Source organism: Corvus brachyrhynchos, unplaced genomic scaffold (genome assembly GCF_000691975.1).
Source record: "Corvus brachyrhynchos isolate BGI_N302 unplaced genomic scaffold, ASM69197v1 scaffold142, whole genome shotgun sequence".
NCBI classification, from domain to species: Eukaryota; Metazoa; Chordata; class Aves; order Passeriformes; family Corvidae; genus Corvus; species Corvus brachyrhynchos.
The window spans coordinates 1,119,165-1,138,086 of NW_008237226.1; the positions used below are offsets into that span (position 1 = coordinate 1,119,165).

The 18,922-nt window shown below is 43.7% G+C and overlaps 1 protein-coding gene across 1 annotated transcript in view; it reads left to right on the top strand.

The window, feature by feature from the left end:
* The first annotated feature begins 11,523 nt into the window (after nucleotides 1-11,523).
* FAM188A (family with sequence similarity 188 member A) overlaps nucleotides 11,524-18,922 on the top strand; it is a 175,537-nt gene continuing 168,138 nt past the window's right edge. Inside the window, exon 1 of the mRNA XM_017729169.1 lies at nucleotides 11,524-11,743. Coding sequence (XP_017584658.1) covers nucleotides 11,524-11,743 — 220 coding nt within the window. The remainder of the gene's footprint in view (nucleotides 11,744-18,922) is intronic.

The following is an 18,922-nucleotide window of genomic DNA, read 5'->3' on the forward strand; positions in this document are numbered from 1 at the left end:
GTGCCGCGTGTTTCCCGAGCTCGCTCCGGAGCGCCCCCTGCAGCCGCGGGGGAACCATCGCACCTGCCCTGCTCACCGGGAGCCGCCAGCGCCCCTGCCGGCTGCGAGCGGAACTGCACCCGAGGGGAAATAGCCTGACAGCCGAGAAGGCTGGGACTGGGTCTGTGATTGTTTGCTGTTACTGCCATGGTTATTGTTGTTTGTTTGACTGGTTATACACATATAGGTATATAATAGTAAAGAACTGTTATTCCTATTTTCCAGATCTTTGCCTAAAAGCCCCTTGATTTCAAAATTATAATAACTCGGAGGGAAGGGGGGTTGCATCTGCCTTTCCAAGGGGGGCTCCTGCCTTCCTTAGCAGACACCTGTCTTTCAAACCAAGACACATGCAGAGCTGATTACATGAAGTTCTCATGTGTTGCAGACTGCCTGCCAGCCCATGTTCTCACCAACATATAGGTTCATCTGCATCTGCAAGAGGACTAGCAATGAGAGAAGATTATTTCACTCTCCTCATTAACAGACTTTTGTTAGATTTTCTGTATTGAGGAAAAGTAATTGTTGTTAACACTGTGAGCAATACTGAATGGGCAACATTGACTGGCGATGAAGTCACATTTAATGACTCTGCTTTGGCAGAATCTTTACAGGAGCTTTACATCAGGTCAGATTTGTTTCTAAGTGTCCCCAAAATCAATGTGCTTGATCAACCCTCACCTTTCCCACTGCAACTTTCTTGCTTATTGTCATATTTCACCATTTGCCCTCCAATAAGAGCAGGAGGATTCGTTTGCTGGATATGTTGCCTGACCTCCCACATGCCATATTACTTTCCTTCTAAAAAGGCTTTTCAAATGTAAAGTTGCAATTTCATTGCTGAGAGACATTTGAGCATGCATAGTGATAACAGAAGCAAGGGACTCTGCAGATGTGACTATTTGTCACCATAATCCCACCATTCAAGTGGAGATGATCATCTGGTCCAGCTTCATGTAAGTATTGCTTACACTCAAAGCTATAAGGCTTCTCAAGTTCAGAGTGTAAATATTTTTTCCGTCCAATCTGAAAAACTCCATGAGCAATTTGGATCTCTCAAACATCACTGAGTCAGCATAGACAAGTCCTCCACTTTTTGGGTTTCATTGTGATTTGTGTTTGATGATGCACTTGCAGCTTCACTTAAGGAAGGATTTTACTTCAGTTACACATCTATCGACAGCCAGCTAATCACAAACATTTGAAATCTTTGGGCCAGGAGCTCCATTAGTGTCATTTCAGTTGACATGTACTGATTTCCTGAAGGCAGTTGAGGATGTGGCAAGTTACACAGACCTATCTTGATACTTCTTTTACCTATGGATGGCTTGAGTGAGCAGCTTCTACTAAAAGTCCAGTTATTTTCTTCTCTTGGACCACAGGTAAATTTGTAAGTAGGTCCTTTCCCATTTTGTTGGTATTTCCCCTCTTCTTAATCATTAGTGGTTTTGGTGGTCTTTTTTTAAATTTTTGTTTGTGATCTGTTTTCTTAACCTTCCTTTTATTTCTGTTTGACTCATTTCCCTGTGCTTTCTTCAAAAAGCATTTTGTTTTTATTCCTAGGCAACATCTGACCACCTGTTCTGTCTTTCCTGCTTGTCACCATGCTCCCTGCAAGAGTCAGCACAATAAGTCAGGCAGAAACAAATGTCTTACTTGTCAGTGCCTTTTCTACTTCCTGCTGCCCAGACTTCAAAGGTTAGTTCTCACTCAAGTTTAAATCACAGGAATCCTAAAGAGGGATTTGTTTTCCCACTTGCCTAAACATCCTTCCTTCATTAGGAGTCTTTTCCAAATAAAATTATGAGATTTAAGTCTGACCTTGCCCAGGTGAGTAATCAAAAGAATTTTCTTTGTTACACCCCAGAAGGGCTTTTATTTTCCACTGAACAAAAATAATTTTTTTTCTTGCTGACCTTCAGCTGTCTCAGAAGCAAATCACAGCGATTAACAGGTAAGACTCATATTCTGCAACTTGGTTGCCATTTGACGGCAGGATTTTGTCAGCATTTAGCTGCTTTTTCCCCTTCCTGGGGTAGTGTTTCTGGTGTTAATCACCTCATCTATCAATTACAGTGGGTGTTTTTTAACCAAGGTTGAGACTCTGCAGACTCCTGTCACTGTGAACAGTCACACTCATAGCAAGGGAAGGTATTTCTAGTGTTTTAGGAGAGTAACAGGTGCAGAAATCTGGTATGGAGCATTTCTACCACCAAAAGAATGACAGACAGAAGAAGAACTGAATGGGGAAACATGCGTAGGGTTCAGGGAAATGGCAAGTTTACTCAGTGCTTTTTGAGGCCACTTGAAACAACTCTCGCCCTTGCCCAGGATAAGCCACCCACTCGCAGTTTTCCACATGTAATTTCTCATGCTGCAAACTGATTGGGAAGTCAGATGTGGCCAAGTGCAGCTCATTTAGATGTGTACAGCTAATTTAAATAAACTGAGTGATTGTCTGTACACCAGAAGGACAAGTCATTCTATTGCTGGCAGTTTTCTGGCAGTAGGACTAATATTTTTCAGTGTTCTAGCTGCACACGGCTGTCTCAGCTGTCCCGAGCACCTGTGGCCATCTTCACCCTTACAGCAGATATGAGCTCACAGTCCCTGAGAAGCCCCTTGGTTCAGTTTGTGGCTTGGAGTTAAGATGACATATTCCAGGGAACGATCCAGACTTTCAGCAGATGCAACTAGTGAGTAATATCTATTCTAGAGCCTATCAAGCACGAATCCTGGCTTTCTGCTAGAAGTAACTGTCTGTTTTTATGTATGTATTTTTTATTTGAATCCTTGGCACACAGCAACTGACTGGAGTCTTTCATATTCCAGAAAGCGAGCAGCAAAGGCAGAATGTAGCAGTTTTCTCTCAACTAACAAGCTATGCTTTTGTTGATTTATTGTTTATTTTGCTTCTGCATTAAAATGTGGTGCTTAAGAACCCTATTTTAATTGCAAATAAAAGAAACATAGCCTTCTTGCTTCTGCGGGACAAATGCCCGTCTTCCAAGAATGACTGAGAGGAGAAGGCTCTTTTGGCTTTCTCCTCGGAAGCTCTGGGGAAGATGAGGATTACGAAGGAGCTCAGTAGTGCCGGGGCAAGCGGGCTGCTTGGTTGTGTTCGTGGGGAGCGTTGTGACTCAGCTGGCGCGGGAGGCTCCCTGGCACTGGCGCCGTCGCTGCGTGGACGGCGGAGCGGGGGCTGAGAGCGCCGCGCCACGTGGGAGCCCGCAGCGGCTCCTCGGAGCTGGGGTGGCTCAAGGAGCCAGAAAGGCAGGCTCAGGGCCGTTGTCCTGTGTACATGATTTCTCATAACCTGTTTTCCCTTCCCCTCTCTAAGACCTGTGTTTGTTGCCATAGTGGGAGGACACAGCTCAGACAGTGAATGCTTGCTTTTATTTGACAGAAGTCTAAATAAAAATAAGGGCGGAACAGTTCTGCACAGTCCTAGAGAGAATCCTTCTCTGTCCTCAGTGTTTGCCTCTCATCCAGTGAAAACTGACACTCTTAGAAAGAAATGCACTCAGGATGGCACATTGTAACCCACCCTGGGGAGCCGCACTAAGGAGTGGAGCTATTGGGACATGACAGAGAGAGGGAATATGAAAAGAAGATGCAGGAATAGAGAAAATGTAGTTCATTTCCTGGCTGAGAAGGGTAAATGGTGTGGGAAGGAAGAGAAGAGAAACATACCTGTACTGCCTGAAATAGCATGCTATGACCTCTCCAAGGCAGAGGAGAGGAATGACATAGCCAGGAAGGAAAGACAGGCATCTCCCAGGACTTGAACTAGCAGTGATGGGTTTGCGGACCTCTGGAGTGCTCTAACATAGAAATTGTCTGTGGTGCATTTGTATGCTGGGGGTCTAAGAAAAGGCTTGTGTTTGATTCATGAGCCCTACAAGTCAGCAACTAGGCTTTCCTATCTACCAAGATCTTTCTACATAGTTCTTAATCTAAATACAAGTAGAAATGCACACTATGGCCTGTTTAGCTATCTCCTTTTCTGGTCTTACCACCTAGAAAGACTCAGAGGCAAAATTTTGCTCACCTCTATTAAATCACCATCTTTATTTGTGACAGTGCCATGAAGGGAAGCCCACATAGGTAGAACAAGTGAGCTAGTAAGAAGAAAAACAATCAAATATGTCCTAAAAAGGAAGACAAACATCCAGGTATAGAAGGCATTGATCATTCTGCCTGCATGATCAGTGGGAGTTTTGCCAATGACACAAATGGGAGTGAACTGGCAGGAAAGAGAATGGGAAATATTTGCAAAGAAGTGCATCAGTTTTGCATGCATAGAAGAAAAAGCAGCTGCATTAGCAACTGTCCCATTAGAAAGTGCTCAAGGAAATCGAGATTCATTGTTTCTATCTTCCAGGCACTAATTGTACATTTTCACTCTAACTTCCAATTAGAACATTTAATCGGTCTGCACCCCTTTTTTCCCCACCCACTATGCAATGCACTACAGATGGAAGTTAAGTTTAGAAGAAATGAGAGAAGTTTTACACAGCAGTGTGTGAGGGTGTTCTTTCTTCAGAGACTGACAAAGACTCCAGCAGTCCCTCCCCTGCAAGTGCTGACCTGTGCCGTGGGCAGACCAAGAAGTGATGCTGTTGTCAGTGTCTCCACTACACATGCAGGGAGACCCCATTTAAACACGACCTTCACTACTGCATATACAGCAGGGGAGGGGTATCAATCCTTAGCCATCTCACTCAACCACATCTCTGCCACTACCTGATTTGCAAAAGTTTTATGAAGACTTACCAACACAACAGGTGGGATGCTAAACTCAATTTGTGAATTTGGAGGCCCTTTCCAAAAACATGATTCCTGATGGTGAAAATTTGTGTTGGAAGATACAACGGTGTAAGTGGTCCATGACTTCTTGCATTGGCAAATGAGCAGTGACTGCTCTGGAGTACCCTGCATGACCTACAGATGGTGACTTGAAAGAGTGGATTGGCAATTGCAGCTGAAAGCAAAACTTATCAGAACACCAGATACTGTGTTAGATTTGAGCTTTCTGCATCGCCAGAAAGTTTTCCTGATGAAATAGAAGCATATTCCATGACACTACTAATCAGCTAAGTTTCCATATGTGATATGATCCTCTTCATTAACCAGATTTGTTCCTTCATCTCAGTTCTCTAAAATACCAGTTTTGGTGAACTACTAATTCTTACTTTCCAACAGTCAGTTATGAAAAACTGTGGGTTTGAAAATATTGCTTTCCTGTGAGCTGTCTCAGCCTTTTGCAGTAATGGTATCCTAAAATACTTCTAGAGACAAATGCCTACCCTTTTATTACAGAAGCAGATGCTCCTTTTAGTAGTGAAGGTACAGCTACTTCCATGACACCGTCTTTGTCAGTAACATGGGAAAATAAAGCAATACTAAAACGGTTGTAGCAAAGATGTTTGGTGTGTAATCTTCCCCTCCATCATGTAAACAGTATATTTGTGGGGTTCTATATGAAATACATTCTGCACATAGAAAATAGAATTGTTGCACCAGAAGAGAGCAACAAATCAGAATATTATGAAGAACTGGATAACCAAAGGATTAAAATAGATTAGGTAATAGAAAATTGGGTAAAATGTAGTTGCACTTAAGGAAGAGTGATACAATCTTTTCATGTAAACTAGGAATTCATAGGTTTGAAATGAAAAAGGAGAAGAAAATCAAAGTATGTTACTCAATGAGAGAATCCCTGTAAGCAATAATTATCATGCAATTGTGAAAGAATCAGATTTGGTACTAACATAGCATATGGAGCATAATCAGAAAAAAAGGAAAGTATAAAAGTCATTGTACAATATAGATTATTTGAAATAATTCTGGCTCTCTGTGTGCTAGAAACATTAAATAAAATTAGAATTGGTGCAGGGAGTGAGGATGACCAGAGGAATAGATGTTAAAACAGTTGGTTGGTACAGCTTAGCAGACTGGTTGGGTGGAAACTGGGAGAGCATATGATAGTGCTCTGCTCTATAAATGCATAAAGGACATATGTAGTCAGAATAAGAAGAGATATTTAAGCAGAAGAATCATATAAGCACAGAACAAATAAATACATATTTTAAGATGGAAATCAGGAGAAAAGTGTTTCTAATTGTTGGTGAGATTCTGGAACAGCCTCACTAAGAGGTAATTTCAGCAGCCTGAACATGATGAGTTTATGAGAAGAAGTGTGTAGTATGTCTGCCTGAAGTTGCAGAATAAAGGACCCAAGACCTTCCTATTCCGGTTCACATACTGTGTTTTCTCACTTTCACATACAAATCAGCGAAGAGGAGACAACAAAGGTGTACGAATGAACAGCAACCTCGAACCAACAGTCCAGTTGTACTCCACACTCACCCATGCTCTGGCAAGATGAACAGCCATAGCCAAATAACCATGTTCATGGCCATGGCTTTTCTTCAGACAGCGTGTAAAGAGTCACCGTCTGTCACCAGGGAGTAAATTGTGTGAATCACTGTCTTCCAGTTAAATGTCACCACTGCTGCAATATCTCAGACAGCCACTTATAGGAGGCATCCTTGGTTGGGGCCCAGCAGCAGAAGCCTGTGCAGCAAAAAATAGACACAGTGTCCTCCCTCTGCTTTACACCAAACTGCTACAAATGCAACACTCAGTTGCTAATGTGACAAATGACAAATTCAAACTGTGTTTAACTGATTCAAGCCTATTCCGTAAAGTTTCTTGTCAAGGCAGCAAGTTCCCTCCCTGCAACAATTTCTGTCACAGAATAATCTAATCTGCAAAGGGTCTAGGATAGTAGTAATAGAAAATTACTGGTTTATACTAAAACACTCAAAATATTTGCATTGATCCTGCTGCTGGCTCTCTGACTAATCATTCCCTGCCTTAAAACAGGTAATTATTTTCCTCTGTGTCACATGAAAAGTGGCCTTTCTTGTCTTGCATCACAGATTTTCAATTCCGATTAAGTTGCAACCACAATTCCATGTGAGGAATTGTACTTTCTCAGAACAAAGCAGTTTTCTACTGTACACTGTAAATGTGTTCTCCATGGCTGAGTCGCAAAAGCTGTAATTCACCCTCAGCACTCAGTTATGCATAGCGTGTGGGGAAAAGCACTGAATTAAAATGACAGAATTGTCCTCAGGTTCTGAATATTATACTAAGCATGCTTTGGCATCTTATATTTAGAGTGAGTTATTTTATGCTCGTTTCCTCTTGACGCAATTTAGTTAATAGCCAAATTCAGTCACAAAACCACTTGTAAATAAACACCTTGTTACAGATTACAGTGTTTTCAGTCTCATGGCTCTTTGGCTCAGTCTATCAGCCAATAAAGCCTGCCAATACAGTATATTAACTTCTGTCATGTTTAAGTGTTTTTGTACATTAATGGACCAGCTTGTAATTTCACCATATAGGCTACACACTCCTGGATATACAGCATATATGAGATAAATAAGCTGTCCGAAGAAGACATTTGTATTGGCTGTTCACTGTTGGTTTCTTCCCATACTGCCCTCAGATGCGGAAGCTGCCCTGGGAGATGAATGTGCCAGGATAAGTTATCTGGGGCTCATAAAATCTTTTTTAGAAGATTGAAATAAAGTCAGTGCTTGCAAAAGACAAATCAATTGTGACATTTCTGAATAGAGTGCGATGCATTTAATTAGCACAAGACATACTGGCAAATGCTGAATTACCCAATAAATCACTGAATGCTGGAACCCATACAGAGCTGGGAATCAGCTGTCTTGTGAGATGTACAGCAAGTGATAATAGGAAGATCTGGCCATTTCTCCTCCATTTTCTGCTAAATTTCTTCCATTTTGACATTTGCATGCCAGATCATTTTTAATTATTTTGAAGTATCAAAGAATTTCTCCAGCCTAATCTGAGAAATCTGTGCCATTATCTGCATCTGCTGAGCAATGAAACATGTATTTTATGATATGCTATGGGTCTGCTGTTCAGTTGGAGGCAAATGGTGGAAATTTAGCCTCTAGGAATAAAGTATTTACAAGAAAATCTACAAAGCTGGTCTCAAGGGAAAATGTTTTAGGACCAGGCCTGTAGCTGACATTGGCCTTGATGTCTTGGGGTCTCCCTGTGTGATGAGCAGAAGGGGCTCCAGGCTTTTTACATCTGTGAGAAAGAGGAGCAGAGGAGAGGCTGAGCTTCAATGTCTACATGTGCTGTCGTGCTTGAACATCATGGCCAGCAGCTCTCTGTTCCCTCCAGCAGAGTTACAGCCCCGGCTGTGTGCATGTAGGCAGAAGTGCTGTCCTTAATGTGCGGTCCCTCTGTACTCACTGTGCCCTTGCAGAGCTGATGATCCACCTGGGGTGTGACAGGAGTGCTTTGGTAGCCATTTAACAAAACTTTTATTAACTTATAAGAAATCTTTCCAAGTGTTTACAGTGCTCTCACCACCTCCCTACCTAAACTCCGTCCTTTCATCTCACTTCCGTCTGCTTCACTTCTACACATTACAAAAAATTCAGTAGCTAGGGTAGTTTTCCAGAGACTTGAGCACCTGAGGTACTTAAGCCAAAAAACCAACCAAACCAAAAGAACCCCAAAACAAGACAACAACAAAACCAAACCCTAAATAAATTCCTAAGATCCTAAGATGTATATGTGTGCCTTTTTTTTTTTGTATTTTGCACTTAGTATATTTGTTTTTAAATCAGATTCTTGTTTGCTTGTTGCTATAAAGCCTAATCACAGCTTAAAAATAGAGTTGTTTAATGGAATGTGATTTTACTATTTCACAAAACTTGGCTCCAAGATAGACTGAGCTATCTAGGAACAAAATACAAAAGACTTGCACAACAGTACTGCTAATATTGTGCCTACAGTGAAAGAAAACTGCATATGCAACTACAGCCATGGGATAAGGATTTTGTACTCCTTATATGGCCTGTGATTTTTTAAATTTGGCATTTCATGATATTCCCCCAAGCAGGAGTGGCCTACAGTCTCTGCCCAGCATCCTCTATTAGGCAAAAGACCAGAACACAGCCTCTTCTTAAGAAGAAATACAATTGTTTTGTGTGTTTCTTGTATTTGATATTCATTTAAATCTGTATTTATCACCAGTGTAAAACTAAATATAAATTTAGCCTTGCTGCCTAATTTCTCTATTTCTTCTGGCTGAATATGTTCAGTTAAACACTGACATAGAATATTTTGTAACCCATCCTTCTTCTGTAGAGAGCTTATTCTCTTGTCAGTTTTACATGGTCTCTGTAGAGGGATTCCTTGTGGAACAGGGGCATATGATAGCCCAGGAGAGTTTGGGCAACCCAGGGCTGCTGCAGAAGAACCCCTGAAGGGGCCTAAGGCTGCAGATAGGCCAGAAAGACACCTGGCAGTGGGCAGCCTTGAACAGCCTTGGGAAAAGTTACACGCTGGTCAGCTCCCCCGCTGAATAGAGGCTGTCCCGCGGGAATAGGGCGTGAAGCTTTGTAAAGTAGATATAAGTGAGTGTAAGTAAACAATAAAGGAAGCACGATGCTCAAATCATATTGGTGTTCGTATCATGACTTTGGCCGGCTCCCCTGCGCTCAGACCCCCCCCCTGCTAAACCTGGTGCCCGAACAGGGACCTGAGTGATTTTTGCTACATGCAGGTTTGCTTAAATGCAGTAAGACTCCAAATCATCCTGTTATCGGTGCTGGAGCCTGTGGGAGCTGGATGCGGGAAGGGTCTCAAAGCGGAGTGACGCTGGAGACCGGAGCTCGCGCGGCCAAGTGAGTCCCCACAGGTAAGAAGCTATGGAGTACGAGGCAGGGACTTGCCTCCTAGCCAGTATCCTCTCTAAGAGAGGCGAGACTATAAAGGATCGTGATCTTAATGCCCTCATTACATGGGCCTGGGAACACGGATTTTTGAAATACACTTCGCTTTTGTTTTTGACCGAAGCATGGTGGGAAGTTGGGAACGAACTGTGGCTGTCCACGATTGAGGGTGGAAAAGAAGGTAAAGAAGCTAAAGCTCTTGGATTAACTTGGAGGGCAGTGACTAACACTCTCACAGAGATGAAAGCAGAGAGGACAGTGGCCGTGGCAGCCATGGAAGCTTTAGGGATTAGTGGCTCTGGGAAGGAAGGTGATGGGGGTCTTACAAAGCGGCGGCCGGAGACCAGGGCAGAGTCCAGGGCTGCGCGATTCTTCGGGCTGACCGCGGGCACACAGATTAAGGGAACAGCAGCACCCATACGGTCCCTGTGGGAGTTGCTAGACGCGGCGGGAAAGGAAGTTACCCCTCGACGTCTGAGGGAGAAATGGCTGCAAAGGCGGAAGCACAGGCTCCCGACCCTGGGGGTGGGGTGCAGGCGAGCAGAGGAGAAAAAAGCGGTCCTAGCTCCTGGCCGAAAGCGGTGGCGTGCCACCCCCCTCTGCCAGACAGCGGATCATCGTCTGACAGCAAAGCAGCCTCCACAGCTTTGTCGCCCGCAGAAACAGAGCCAGCCAGGGGTCAGCCCCAAGAGGAGGAGAACCACCAAGAGATGATGCATGAAGTAATCAAGAAACTTGCTGAATTGTCTACACGTCAGGACGTGCTGGAATCTAAGGCTTGTGGAACCACATCAGCACTGTGGCATCCCATGGCCCCACCGGTCAAGACAGCCACCAGAACTCCTACATTCCCGTCGGGAGAACCAGGCACAGTGCCTACGGCCCCTCCCTTCCCGCGAGGGGGGGTGCAGCCATTGCCTCCATCAGCCCCGACGGTGAGGACTGACCCAGTGCCAGATGTCCTGTATCCTAATGATTGCATCAGCATCATACAATTGTTGTTAACCCCTTCACAGTTCCTGCTCTGGGAGCTAACGTTAGAAGGCGGGTGGTATACATGCCTGCCTTGTTAGGACCGTGATCGAAGGCGGAACCAAGAAGGGGAGTTGCGTAAATTCTTGGGTATAGCACCAGACACAGAGGTAGAGTGGGGAATTGTTTTTTGACTGTCTTGAGACAAGGGCATTGGCGGACATTTTCGATCAGCTGTCTGCCCATTTAGATCGAGTGAAGGCAGTACGGAGTGTGACAGTGTTAGGATGAGAGAGTAGCACACAGGTTTGTGTCCCGTGGCAGCATGTGGTGATCCCTGAGTGCTGGGAACTCACAAAGCAGAGCTGGACCTGCAAACATTCTGAGAGGTTTGCTTCTCATAAGCATCCTAACCGGGTCCCATGCAATGTTAACAGCAATCCAAAAGAGACAAAACATGTGGGCCACCCTAGCTGATTTAACGGGGCAAGACTCCATGTGTCTGAGCCTGGCCACGCCAGGGGACCCATTTCACACCTGTTTAATCGGGGTCCCGTATTTTAACCCGCAAGACTTCTGAGGGATGCTAGACAACAGCTCACTGATAGGGAACGCCACAAACAATGACAACTGTTCAGGGCTGATTGGACTCAAGCCTGCGCAGCAGCATGCCTGCTGGCAAGGTGCATTCTTGAAAAGCATCAATGTCACCATGGGGACACCAGAAGAGTTAGATCTACTGGGTTCCACAAACCAAACTGGGGATGGGTACATGACATTCAAGCCTCCCACTACCAGCCAATTCAATGTTAATAAGCGCCTTTGGGCCACTGTTGACCCTCTTGCAGCCTGGTTTCTGAGAAACCACGAGTCCGAAGCAATGTACCACCGAATCAACCTCACGGGTCAAGCCCCGAAACGCCTCCCCAGTGGTACGTTCTTAATATGCGGGGACCTGCACCCGGAACCCCCCCTGCTAAAGGTCTCATGTTTTTTTTCAACCTAGTAGTTATCACTGCCGTGCAACTGATGATGTAAGCCCCTCTACCAGTCTTACAAATGAGAGGTACAACTCAGATGACACTTGAGGTTCCTTCTTATCCTCAGGAAGTCAGCAGGGTGGTCATTGGTGCTGGTTGAGGTTGCTCAGGAGAAGAATTGTAAAAAAAATAGACTGGGGGTCTTTTGTTTCTACTCTGTTCTTATAACATCAGCAGCCTCCAGCTTTTGAAAATTATTTTAAAAAATTATGTTAAGAGTAGCCTGGAGAGGAGAAGGCTCAGGGGAGACCTTATCACTCTCTACAACTCTGTGAAATGAGGTTGTAGCCAGGTGGGGATCGGTCTCTTCTCCCAGGCAACCAGTGACAGGACAAGAGGACACAGCCTTAAGCTGCACCAGGGGAAATTTAAGTCAGACATTAGGAACAAGCTCTTCACAGAAAGGGTGATTGGGCATTGGAATGGGCTCCCCAGGGAAGCGGTGGAGTCACTGTCCCTGGAGGTGTTTAAGAAAAGATTAGATGTGGCACTCAGTGCCATGGTCTATTTGACATAGTGGTGTTGGGTCATAGGTTGGACTTGATGATCTCAAAGGTCTTTTCCAACCTATTTTTTTCTGTGATACTGTGAGCAATTAGTCTTTGAAATTATTGTCGTAAATAATGATAATTATCAAATAAATACAATCATTCTTACTTGCTGAAAATTGCAGCAGAGTAAATCACAGGCCTTTAAAATCACATCCTAGTACTTTACAAGTAAGAAAACCAAGATCAAAGTAGAAACCTGGCAGATGGGTAAACATAAGAGAGGCAAAATCCTTCTATGCCCTCTCCACCCTCTTGTGCCTATTCCTACAGAAGGCTGAGTTCCCTCAAGCTCCAGGGGCTTCAAAGATTTTTCTTGCTCTAAATTTCACTAGTTCTCCTGAATGTTATGGTCTTTGAAGGCAACGAAGCACAGTGGTTACTCAGTCATTAAGGAATATACTGCCTTCCTTTTCCTGTAATGAGTGGGTGATATCTCTGCTTTGTCTGTTTATGAAGTGTTATAAGGCCACAGAGTTGGAAACAGATGTAATTTGCATTCCTCTGCTTCTCTGCGTCTTTCCTTAAGTTTGGAGCAGGAGAACAGCAAAGCAAAGCAGAGTCCTTTCTATTATTTATAAATATGATTATATTGTCACTCCCTCAGGTATTGAGGTGTTCATCGCAAACAGTCTGCAAAAGGCCAAGGATCTAGAAACCCATTACTGTACTCTTGCTCTTAGTGTGCTTACAAAACAATGTTTTCTGCAAAGGAATAAATGGTTAGAAATTCTTACGCTTCTTAAAGCGGAATTAGTGCGTGTAAACTAAGTTGATATACATAACATATTGACAGAGGGACTTCCACATTGGGGTGTTGCTCAGGTTGGGGCTGTCCAAATACAGGATGCTACTTTTCAAGCACATCCTCACCTATGTGTCTTCCAAACAGCAACTGTTATATTGTGTCCCATAGACCTTTATGGTGGGGTGACAAAATGTAGCCATGCAGTCTCTGATTCCTTGGTCATCAGCATGAACAAAATTGGAGCTTCTGTCCCAACTCTCCAGTCTTTTGCTTCCAGTGTAATTCTGCATTATTTCATTGGTAGTCACTACTTCAATTCTTCTTTAAAGTTGATTGCAAACCAGCACCTAAAACCCTTTGTGAGTCTCTGTGTCCAAAACCACCCATTTGGAATTACAGAGCACTGTCAAAGCAAGCATGACATCCAGCAAGACCACGTCCCTCTTCGTCCCCTTCATTCCCCATTGCAGTGCATGCTGGGGAGGTGACCCAGTAATCCCACCGGGAACTGGTGCTGAAAGTGTTCTGAGAGGGAAGGGGCTTTTGATGTGAGCACTGCCCAAATCCTTCCTCCCAGCTCTCGGGCCCTAGGGCTTTCAGATCAAAGCTGAAGCATTACTGCAGAGAGGAGAACAGTTTGCCAAAAAAAAAAAAAAAGAAAGTCTGCCAAAAAGAAAGCTCACTGAACATTCAGGCTGTGTTTAAGAAGTATCAACCTTCAGTTCTCACTGGAAGCAGCTCGGTAGCCCACGCAGTCCTGCTTGCCATGAGAGCACCAGCACCTTCTCCCCTCCCAGTGTTTCCTACAGCTCCTGCAGCCTACCCTTAGAATAGGGAAGCTGCCCCAACCCAGGAAGGGAGTCAGCTTCTGATCCTGATGCAACTCAGGACAGAACAACAGACAGTGCTCTGCTGAGCATTTTCTATCACTTTGATTTAAAAGTTAATAGTGATGAGAAAAGATGTGGGTGATGATTGCTAAAAATTTACTACAGAATTTAGACTGCTATCTTGGTGTAGCCAAAACAAATATTCTTTGCCCTTTCCCACCAAATCCTGATAAACCTTTAGTGCCAATTGTATTACTATTTTGTTCCTCTCCTCCGTGTCTCTAAGTAATTTGATTTTTTCTTTGTGCTGTTTTGAATCCTCATCATGATGTTGGTATTTCCCAGTTGGGTGTCTGATGGGGAGCTGCATGCTAGCTTAAAAGGCACCTGGAGCTCTAGCCATGGTCCCGTCCATGCCACGGCAGTCACACACCCACAAGTGAAGCAGGCAGATGGAGCTGAGCTCCTCACCCGAGGGAGCTTCCCTCTAAGCTGGTCGAGTAAGTGCGCAGTAGCAGAGGCAAAGAAGTAAAGAGAGGGGACTCTCTGTATGTGTTCCATGCAGGTTTACCCGGTGAAAAGACAGGAACATAGACACCAATTGGTAGGAGGGTCCAGGGATTTTATACTGGGTACAAGATAGGCGGGGAGAGGGATCACAGCCAATGGGATAGGGGCAAGTAGGCAGGGTTGACAATGGGAACCAATGAGAACAACACATAGGAGGGACTTAGGGATCCAATGGGGCGTCAAGGAACAAAGAACTTTGTAGAACTGATACATATTAAAGAAGGGAAATGGATATACACAACTTCATACATAAAACAGGGAGGGGAAAACATTAACCAATTGGGAGAAAACATGCAAAAGGCAGAAAAAGGGACTCGTGGGTTCTCACCATGACTGGAGTTACATGCTAATCTTGGGTTGCTGACCACCACAGCTGGTTGTCTGGGTTCTCCTCAGGAGACAGAGTGGCTGGAGCCACTTGCACTGCCACAGGTGTCAGAAGCACCCAGATCATTTTGTGCGTGGTTGGTTGTGTCTGTGCCATTAGCAAAAATTTTAAGCATGCTACATCCTAAGACTTGTGTTTTGGGATTTGCACCAGTAACTTTCCTTTTCCTTTTCTCATTGCTATTGCAGTCAGTTTCTGAGCAAATCTATGATTCTTACACAAAGGACGATCTCTTCCAGCTTAACTATTCCTCATATGGCACCATATGTAGATTATCTTAAATTTAGGTAAATGAAATTTAGGACATTTCACCAGCAATTAGCATACAACCCCCCAAAATATCAAGACAGTTTGGCTTTATCTATTCTGGAAAAAAAAGTATTTCTATATTATTTCCTACATGTTTCCATATCTTCCACTTTTCTTTCCTTAAGAATTCTTTCTCAAGTCTTGCATACTGCTAATGAGCCTCATAATTAGAGATATTCAATTAATTGATGCTTGATGTGTGATACATCACTTGCTTGACTAGTTCACTGGGGACTCTTTATGGGAAAATTCCAGTCCCTTCTTTTACCTATTTGGAGCTGTAGGGATTTGTCTTCCACTTTAAATGTGCTATTTTCTATCTCCCTTCCTTCACTGGTTCCGATGAGAATTGAATCTGGCCTTTTGTTGGAAGCAGCAAGCGAGAGCGTGTACACAAAGCTGGGAATTCAGAGAGGGGCAGATGGGATTTCAGAGGCTGTTTTTGATAATTTGTCCTTACACATTTGTCCTAGTACACATGAGGCATAACAGTAAGCACAAGAAGGGAAAATTAATCATCTTAATCAATTTGTCTCCTGGATGCTCCAATGAGGGGGGTCCCTTACAGGCTGTTGTCTTTGTAGAACTCAAGCCCCATGTGTCACCATATATATTTCACTCTGTAATGCATGCATTTCCTTTTAGAGAAGCTAATTGCAAGCTTCATTGAGTATTTTCTGGATCATAGGTATCTGACCTACCTGGACTGGGGCAACTGTCTGGTATCAACACAGACTGGGGGATGAAGGGATGTGGAGCAGCCCTGCCCGGAAGGACCTGGGGTTGCTGGTGGATGAGGCTGGACATGACCCAGCCATGTGCACTCACAGCCCAGAGACCCAAACGTGTCCTGGGCTGCACCAAAAGCAGTGTGGGCAGCAGGGCAGGGGAGGGGATTCTGCCCCTCTGCTCTGCTCTGGTGAGGGGGACCCCATCTGGAACACTGCATCCAGCTCTGGAGTGCCCAGCACAGGAAGGACATGGATGGGTTGGAGCAGGCCCGCAGGAGGACCACAAAAATTATCAGAGGGATGATATATGTGACTTGTGAGGAAAGACTGAGAGAATTGGGGCTGTTCGGCCTGGGGAAGAGAAGACTTTGAGAAGACCTTTCAGCCGTCTCCATGTACCTAAAGACAGCTTATAAGAAAGATGATGACAAACTTTTTAGCAGATCCTGTTGTGATAGGACAAGTTATAACAGTTTCAAAGTGAAAGGGGATAGATTTTAATTAGATCTAAGGTAGACATTTTTACAGTGAGGGTGGAGAGACCCTGGAACAGGTTGCCCAGAGAGCTGGTGGATACCCCAGCCCTAGAAACATTCAAGGTTACAGTAGACAGGATTCTGAGCAACCCGATCTAGTTGAAGATACCCCTGCTCATTGCAGGGGCTGTTAGACTGATGACCTTTAAAGGTCTCTTCCAACCCAAACTATTCTGTGATTCTGTGATCTTCATAGTCAAGAACATTAATTGCTAGTTCTCTTTATGCAGTTCCTTGCACTAACAAAGGAAAGTAAATCTTTAATTGATTATATCAAGAGTTAAGTATTTTATATCTTATATTTATTGCATCTATTGTATCTTCAAAATACCTTTCTCTTTAGCATTCCAAATGAGTTGGCATTTGACAGTATATATATTTTGGCAGAGATGAGAGCAAGTTAACAGGCTGATGGCATTTTAATTATTTTATTGAGATGGCATTGGCCCAGCATGCTTGTTGGAATTTACAAATGTGCGTTGATTTATATTTTATTTTGTAAACCAGGCCCAAGAGGCTGACTAATTAGAAACATGACTCAAAGATATAAGGGGTATTTATTGATTCAGATAATGAAAAGACCAGAATGATCAAAAGCAAACATCTATCTCCCTCTTCATCTGGGGTTCAGGAGGTTAAGTGCCATTTGCCTCAAATCTCTGGCATTAGCTCTCTCTCTGTAATGGAGAAGACAATTAGCATCTACATCTACTTGGCTTTAGAATGTACTGTATTATTTAAAACAATGTGCTTTTCATGATTAAAGTATGCATAATAATCTATTATCAATACCTTTCATTAGCTGATATTTTGGTTTTTTCTTCTCTTAATTCATATTTTTCATTCTATATATTTAAAGTTTGAAATGTATGGCTTCATTTTAGAAGAAATACCATGATTGGCTAAATAGACAGGTTTTGTGCTGCACATCTAATTAACATACCATGGCAGCATCTAATCACTTCATCAGTTACTTGGGACCAATTTTAAATGGCATCAACACTTCTGTGTTGCCATAATACAGAAAAATGCTAAAATGTTAATGCATTCATAGGGTAGCGACAGAAAAGACAAATCAGAAGTGTTTTATACTGTCTGTGCTGCTCAAGGTCTTCTCTGGAGCCTGGCTTCAGGACTGAAAAGGAAGGCAATGTGCACATTGAAAACAGACATTGAATTCAAACTCTTCCTGAATGCAGCTGAGAGAGAATTTGTTTTCTGGGGAAGAGAGCAGGAAGCATCTGTAGCTGCCTCCTTCTGCCAGGGTGGGACCAGCTTTGAGCTGATCAGGTACATTCTTCTGTGCCACCAAACCACTGCAGAGGGACATTCTGTTTTCATGAGTGTCTCAGATTTTTAGACACCCTTTTCAGACTGAAGAGTCTAATGTAAGAAACGTGATTTACTTTTTAGTATGTAAAAAAAGCACAGAGTTTTTTGAGTACTCATCCGTTGCTCTGCCTGTGTTGTCTCACCATGGTGCACATGGAAAGCAAAGCTAATTGCATTAGCACTGGGGTGCAGCGAGAAGCATATTGGAGTCTGGCTTGGAAAGCGGAGCTCGCAGGCCTCTGCCTGCTGCAACCGCCTGTGCCAAAGCATTCATTACTATGAGCTGGAAATATTCACACCCTCCCACACACAAGGATTGGATGGAGAAAGTTTCATATTGCAGAGTTACTGAAATTATTAAATAGAAAAACAAAGGATGTCTCATACAGGAGACTGATTGAGGTTTAGCAGTGCTAAAGGGAAGCAGGACTTTCCATTCCAGATCAATGGGCTTCACTGGCACCAAATCATTGCAGTCTCATTGCTGCTCAGTGCCACAGCACAAGTGGCTTCTTCTACTTGCAGAAGAAAAAAAAATTTTCAGTACTTTTTCCCATGACGTTTATAGCCTCAAATGTGAGACCAAGCTCTGAGCAACCTCAGCTTTCCTTGCTGCTGCAGGGACCTGAAGGTGCTCAGCTTGGGCTGCAGTTGTGCTCTCTGTGCTGCACTCCACTTCCTTCCTCAAAGGTGTGAGTTTCCAGTTGGAGTTCCAGCAGTCACAGGGTGTCAGGCAAAACCCCACTGGATGTCTGCCTGCTTTGTCCCTGCCCAGTGGGTGGCCACGTTGAACAGGAGTGGGAGCAGTGGAGGCTGAAGACATGGTACCGTGGAATAATCTGCAGCTTACAGACACAGCTAAAAGGTTTCTGCCTCCCTTTAGTTACTCCATTCTTGTTTGTGACCAGTCACGTAAAAGGCTAAGTCAGGTCAACTCCAGTTTGCTCTGACTCAGCCTGTTCCATGGCAGGGCTGTAAACCACACTTACCCGGCATCTATTTACAACAAAAAGAAAAAATATCTGCAGACAGCATTTAAAAAACGGGCTTCTATAACCAAATCTGATTTAGAGTGCAGC